General features: G+C 50.6%; 1 protein-coding gene across 1 annotated transcript in view; it reads right to left on the reverse strand.

Moving 5' to 3' along the window:
• The window catches only part of CADM4 (cell adhesion molecule 4), a 122,838-nt gene extending 115,646 nt beyond the window's left edge, over positions 1-7,192 (reverse strand). Inside the window, exon 1 of the mRNA XM_033158273.1 lies at positions 7,025-7,192. Coding sequence (XP_033014164.1) covers positions 7,025-7,106 — 82 coding nt within the window. The 5' untranslated portion in view covers positions 7,107-7,192. The remainder of the gene's footprint in view (positions 1-7,024) is intronic.
• Between the last annotated feature and the right edge of the window lie 270 nt (positions 7,193-7,462).

Consider the following 7,462-nt stretch of genomic DNA (forward strand, 5'->3'; position numbering starts at 1 on the left):
CAGACTCAAACAGACACCAGCACCTGGGCCTGAATGGGCATGTCAGGACTTAATCCTACTGACAGCCTCAGCATCCTTTCGTATTTCTGAAGGCATTTTATAGTCAGGGGATGGGCCAGCTGGGCATAGACACAGTCACAGATGCTCACTTTATTATTTTTGCTTTTAGTGTCAGTGCAGGAGAAGCAAAACTGCATTTTGTTTCCTGGAGTCATGATGGTGCTATGGTCTGAGCAGGTTTAAAATGCAGAACTGCACATGCTCAGAGTGTTGTTGCTTTTAATCAAGCTTGGCAAACCTTTTTGGTTTGTCTTCTCTCTCTCTCTCTCTTTCACACACACACACACACACACACACACGTTAGGAATGTTGTCTAGCATGCAAATGGTGGGAGTGTAAAGTGAAACCCATTAATTGTATGCTTCACCACTGAAGTGATACACATGGCTGTCTATAGCAGATGAGGCCCAGGGGATCCCTGGTTTTAACCAAAGGGCACTTGCTGCCTTGAGAATCTGCTGCAACCAATTCCAGTATAACTACTTCTCCTCTACTCAAGGCAGACCCACATCATACATGACCCAATCACACGAGTTGCCTCCAAAGAGTCCTGGGAATTATAGTTCTCTTGGGGAAGGGTGCTGGGAACTGCAGTTCTGTGAGGGGAAACTACAGTGTCTAATATTTTTCAGTGTGGGGAAGGGAGCCATGTGTTGGATTTGCTTTCAATGTACGGTGTGTGGACCTGCCCTGATGCAAGAGTTCTCAGAAGTGCAAGGATCTGCACCTTAGGGAGTTGCTAGGGAAGCAGAATTCTTCCCAGTACCTCTGCCATTTCATGTCACCCCATAGGGTGGTTGAGACCTATGCCCACCACCACCATTTTGTCACTAGGATAGCGGGTACCAGAAGGCCAAATGTGCATGTAGGCCTGCACCACTTTTGAGAGCAGAACCGAGTCTTCTGCTATGTCACAGAATCTGGGTTCCCTCTGTGCCACAGTACCTCCACTGCTGAATGCAAGCAGTATGCCTCTCTTGAATGCCCATTCCTGGAGCGTTGTTGCTCTCATATCTTTCTTTTGGGCTTCCCAGAGGCATCCTGTCAGCCACTCTGTGACTGACTAGCGCTAGGCTAGCTGGGCCATTGGCCTGAACCAGCAGTTTCTTCGGAGATTATTATTGATATGGTCAACAAGAGGTACACTGATGGGCAAACAGTCTGGTTTGGGTTTGGTCTTTGGGCACAGCCCATCGGTAGCCAACATGGTCCCATTGAGATGTTTCGGACTACAACTCTCAGCATCTCTGCCCATCAGCCAGGCTGAGTGGGGCTGATGGGAGTTGGGGTGCCAAACATCTGGAGGGCACCATGTCATCTACCCCTTGCCTGGCCACAAGACCACTTATATCCTTGATAAGTCACAGGATGGCAACCACTAGCCAGTTGTATGTACCCACCACCAATTTACAGGATTCAGCTTCCACCTTGGGGTACTAATGCTCCCTGTTGAGCTACAGACACCCACTGCAACCACCTTCCCACCCCCTTTTTCTAGCTATCAATCTGTTCCCATTTTAACTGTTTAAATAGATCCTTTGGCCAGATACTGCTGAACTACAGCTCCCAACATCCCAGGCTTGCGGGAGTTGTAGTCCAGCAACATGATTAGATTAGATTAGATTAGATTAGATTAGATTTATTTTATTGTCATTGTCCGTATATACACAGTATACACAACAACGAAAATCAGACACCCAAAGACCGGATTTACATCTGGAGGACCGAATGTTCCCCTCACCTGAGACAGGTGTGGGCCAGAGGCAGTATTCCACATTTAGCCTACAATAATAAACATAAGCAAAGAGCGGGGGGGGGGGGGATGCAGTCTGTGCATGCACTGAGGCATCTATGTTTTGCTTCGCATGCGACAGAAAGTGAGCCCTGTCACTGAGAACTAGCTCCGTGTTTGAGACATCACGAAACCTGGCACAGACCGAGAGGCACTTCTCTCCCGCTATTCAACCCTTGCAAAACACTCAAAACAGCAATGGAGAGCAAGCAGGAGGGAGGAGGGAGAAACTGGAACGCTATAAAAAAAATTTTTTAAAAAACACACAGGAAAACAGAAGCCACCCAGAGTCCCAGTCACACCACGGCAGCTATTTTGTGCATTAAGAAATGATGTTTCTTTAAAGTCCTCCCGACAATTAATTCTGGCATCAAAGCAGAGCAAGTGTTTTGTAAGCACATTTGCATAAAAGGGCCCAGTTGCCGGAGTGCCAGCGCATGCATGCCCACTTGGATGCAATTTTAGGATTGCGCGTTCATGATTTTTTTTTTGGGGGGGGGTGTCTCAGAAACTAAATGGGTGCTTTAGTGTGCACCTTAGTGACCAACTGTGGGAAATGGGGAGAGAGAAATCTGACTCCCCCCCCAACCAGGAACAACAAGGCTGCTAATCATACAGAGCTATCAGACGCCCACCCCATTTTGAAAAGTGTCCCTTAGTTCACTTTGCAACACTGCAAAGCACAGCAGAGGTTCCCGGTTCTTTCCAGAGCCTCGATGCTCCACAGAAGGGGAATGGGTGGCCCTTTGTTTCAAAACCCCTCACCACTACAGTATTCCACATTTTGAACGGGCAACGTTGGTATTGAGCTACTGCCTAGCACTCCAGAACCTCATAAAACCTCTACGGTTTTCAGGATGTTGCTTTGTTCCTCCCCCACCCTCGTTAAATATCAGAGCTTCATAGAAAATAATTGCCGTCCTTTACTTCAAACTCCATTATTCCAGAGAGCCCTTTATTTCAGAAATGTTCATCTGACAAGCCAGGCTGCCAGAGTGCTTTTATTTAAGAGACAGCCCCTTATTCCTAGAAAAGTGGGGGGGAGGGGAATCCAGGCTCGCAAAAAGAAGGGTGGAAACCCAGAGCTGGTTGCTAGGCCGGGCATCTACAGGGGAAAGACTGCATTTGAGCATATGCAGAGTTCCTTCCCCTGACACTAGAGTTCCAGGGAAGAGCATCCAGGTCAAAGGCTGTGACATCTAAGCAGGTGCGCAACGCAATACATCTTTTTTAAAAAGCAAAAGCACATCCTGTTTCAAACGGGAGAAGTTCTACACAGCCGCTGCTGCTGCGGGTACCCAATTTAGGGGCATTTTCATCTGGCCACCTTGTTTTTAACACGCACACACCTTGTAAGAAACAGCCGCTTGCATGATGACAGAAGTAGGGGAATGAGGAGGGGGGCAACAGGGAGTAGAAACACACATACACCCCCACCCCTCCCTCAGTGACCTAGAAAGTAGATTTACTCCAGCTATTGATTAAAGTGGAATGCAATTACCCACTGCATGGACCTGCTGGCTCCGATAAGGGAAGGAAGCGAGTTCATTGCAAAGTCACAAAAATTAAAGTCAAGGCTGGCTCCCATCCCCGTTTCCCCATTTTTTTTAAAGCAACCCTGGATCCTCAGCCCTCCTGGCTCCCTGCTCCCTATCACTTTCTTCGATTCCTTCCCCTGCTGGCTGAAAACTACCCACCCCCACTCCCGCCAGCCTCCTAGTCTTCCAGCTCTAAAAGCATCTCGCCTCTCAGCTGAGCAAACCCTTTCATTTAGCAGCCAGAGCTTTTGCCTTTCAAACGTCCTTCTATATCTCAAAAGTTGTGGGTTGTGGGGTTGTTGTTTTTCTCCTGTTGCTAGAATGGCTCCCTTCCCCACCTACCCTCCTTTTTGGATGCAGTTAGGGAGAGAGCAAGAGAAAGTAACCCCAACTTCATTTTGAGCTGCGCACACACACACACACACACACTTTTCAGCCCCCAATGAAACCTGGCCAAGCCTGGAAGAGCTGGCAAAGTGAGCAAGCTTCCGGGCTCTCTATAAGGCAGGAGGGAACAAAACCAAAACTGAAAACCAGTCTAGTGCTGAACTGGAAACCCCCAGTGTCACTGGGTGCAAAAACAATAACAACAGTTCCAGAAAAGAAAAAAAGCTGCATTTGGCATTCTGAATTCAACCCAGAATTCTGGGTTTCAAAAGAAGGGCTTGCTCCATACAACCCTGAACCATACGTATACAGGGATGGTCCCAGAGGTTTAACTCTGGGGGGAAAACAATTGTATTCATGTCCTGAGTTTACTTCCAAGGAAAGGCATTTCATCTAGGAATGTTTGACCCCGCTAAGAAAAAATCTGTTCGATGAAGAGTTTTGTGCAACTCAAAAGCTTGCACACACCAACCTAGTTGATCAAGTAAAGTTGGGTCTTTTGTTATCTTTGTATTTCCTAGTCTGTTAGAACAAACACAGGAGCCAGTTGGAGGAAAAGGAGAGGATGTCATTATGATGTTGTGGTTAGACTAGGACCAGGCCAGACCCAGGTTCAAATTCCCACTTGGCCACAAAGCTCCCTAACCGATGCTGGCATCATAGTTGCAATCTCTCAACCAAACCTACCTTACAGGGCTGTGGTGAAGATAAAACGAAGTCAGGAAAAATCAAGCATGCTGCCTTGAGCCCCTTAGAGGAAAAGTGGAATTATAAATGCAATAAGTTATATATATATATATATATATATATATATATATATATATATATATATATATAGCTTTGTGATGTGACTGAGCCAGGATGACTGGGTGCACATTTATTCCAAGTCCTTCATCATTACAACTTGTCTTCCTGGTTTCACATGGTGATTAAATAAACCAATTTAATTTGATAGGAGGGGGGTCTTTTGGGAGGGGGAGAAGCATTTCCCAATAGGGAAAGTGTATGGAGGACCAGCTCAGAGAAGCAAAGATGAAAGGCATGGAAATGGCACTCATGCAGTTCCCACACAAAGAAAGCCCCATGTGCACAACGCCAGGCTTAATTCATCATCCCAAACCTTCACTCGCCTGCCTTATAATTGCATCCTTGAGCAGTGAAGGACGGAGAGGTGGACAGCTTGCACGGAAGGATCACACAATGCCACTAGGGAGATGCACACCTGACAGGCCTGCAGGCTGGGAGCCATGCTGGAACTTTTGCCTGAGCATCCACAGACTGACCTCTCCAAAGGGAGGCTGATTGATGGAGATGCCAGCCACTGGCAAGTAAAGTTCAGCACTCTGCCCTCCTCAGTGAGCCGCGAAAGGAGGTTTGGAATTTTGACCTTCTCAAAGATTTCTGCCCATGTCAAGGTGGGAGGCAGAGGCAGAAGCTCATTTCCTGCCTCAACACACACAAAACTGGATCCAGAAGCCAGTTGAGCTTCGGGAGTCAATGGAATGCCAGCCTGCTCAGATTCTGTCTTTTTAGTTTCAGCCTAGCTGGTCTATCCAAAGGGACCAAACGATACTTAGTTTGTTTCTTCTTTGTTTCCTCTTGGTGAGGCTAAATCCTATTCCGAAGGGCTTTGTTCTCTTTTCAGTCACTTCCTGCCACTCACCCACCCGCCCACTGCCACCCCAACACTAACTGCATCAGATGGGAACTAAAGGATACCCAGGATTTGGAAAACTGGGGAGTGGGGGGGGGGGGTTTGGAGACCGCCATTTTTACTTGTGCGCGTTCCTGTATTCCTCCCCCCCATCAAAACAAAATTTGAAAGATTTGCATAGAGAGGAGGCCAACTGTCAGCCCATCTTGATTCTCAGCAGAGAGAGAGAGAGAGAGAGAAAGTGAATCAATGAAAGAAAAGCAGGGAGGGATGTGGATTCGCTCCGAGGTCGACGGGAATACAGCCAGGCAGTTTTATATTCTATTCTACAAACTCAAGGCACAGGCTGGGATGAAAGGATGAGAGGGGGAGAGTAAGAGGAGGAAGGTGGGAAGAGGGCGGGAGCGGAGAAGAGATGATGTAGCTATTTGGATACCCTTTTTTTAGAACCGCCATCTCCGGTGGGGAGGGGATTAAAAAGTTAGACCAACCGAAAATGTAAATACGGACACGCAAAAGGCGAAAACGAAGCCACAAGAATGGCAATATAAGGAACTGGAACCTTTCTTGACACTGGGCTTGAAAATATACTGTTTTGCACGGTTGGTGGGGTGGAGGGATAGAGAAAGGTCAGGGAACTGCAAGGATCCCACCCCACCCAAAGACACAAGGAGGCAGGTCTCGCCCCCCACCTCCCTGCAATCCTATTTTGAAGTTGACGGGGCACCGGTGCCTAACCTTCCAGGGCACAGCCTTTGCCCTAGGCGACACCCAGCTAAAAAGAAGAAGAAAGACACTACGAGAGAGAGAGAGCATGCAGAAAAGGGGGTGTCCCGGTGTGCCCACAGGTCGAAGGATAAAGTGGGGGGGGGCACACACAAAAAGCGCCCTCTAACAAAGCCCAGCCACCACCACCACTGCAGTGACAAGAAAAAGGGGGCGGGTGGGAACCAAGCCATTGTTTCCCCCTATCCACACACCCCTTTGCTGCAGCAGCCGCGGCGAATATTAGGGTCACACAATGCGGGTTGCGAAGGCGGAGGGTGGGGGTGGGGAGTTGAAACCCTACAGTGCGCAGAGGTTGCCCTCCCTCCTTCCCTTCGCCAGGGCCGCGGTCCCTCCGGGAAGCGCCCCCTCTATGGGGAAAGAAGACCAGGCAGCTGCCCTCCTTGCCTGCCAGCTTCACCCGTCGCGGCACGGGGCAGCCCGGGAAGGCTGCAGGGAGGGGTAAAAGAAATCGGCGCCGGGAGGGCAGCCCCCCAAGCGGGCCGGTGATGACCCGGTGGGTCCGTGTGCAGGCAGCGGGGGTCTCTCCTCTCCTCCTCTCCTCTCCTCGCCCCCGCCCTGCTGCCCCGCTCTCCGCGGTTCCTCCTTTGCGCGCAGCCGGCGCTTTCCATCCTCGCTCGCTGCAGGAGCGCTTGCAACGCGTAGAGGACAAGCGGGCAATGCCAGAGCAGAATCGCCCACAGCAGCCCGGGAGGGGGTGGGATGAAGAAGCAGCCGGGGAGGGGAAAGAAAAGAGAGAGAGAGAAAGAGAAGGGGGGGAGGCTGCCCCCCCACCCGCGCCGATCTCCGCGTCTCCTCCGCGATTACCTCTGCCAGCAACGCACAGCAGTAAAATCCCAGCCGCGGCCACCAAAGGCGAGTGCCTGCCGCCGCTCCCTGCCGATCGCATCCTGCCGCTTCCCCTCCGGTCTCTTTCTCTCTCTCTCTTTCTCCCTCTCGCCGGCTCTGCACCTGCACTCGAGCTCCCCCAGCGTTAATCTATGCTAATGAGATGCGGCGAGGGGGGGGGCCGGCCCGCGGCGGGAGGGGGCGGGGCCTGCCCAGAGAAGGGGGAGGCAACTGTTTACAACTCCCATGCGGGAGAGGGAGGGAGGGAGAGCGGGGAGGAGGGGCTTTCCGGGGAAGGGGCGGTGCCGCCTCTTGGCACCGCCCACTCCAGGAAAAAACAACACCCGCGGCTCCTGCTCTCCCCCTGAAGTTCATCAGCACCCAGCAGAGAGGAAGGTTGGGGCCGTCCAGGGCAGC

Source organism: Lacerta agilis, chromosome 8 (genome assembly GCF_009819535.1).
Source record: "Lacerta agilis isolate rLacAgi1 chromosome 8, rLacAgi1.pri, whole genome shotgun sequence".
In the NCBI taxonomy this organism is placed as follows: Eukaryota; Metazoa; Chordata; class Lepidosauria; order Squamata; family Lacertidae; genus Lacerta; species Lacerta agilis.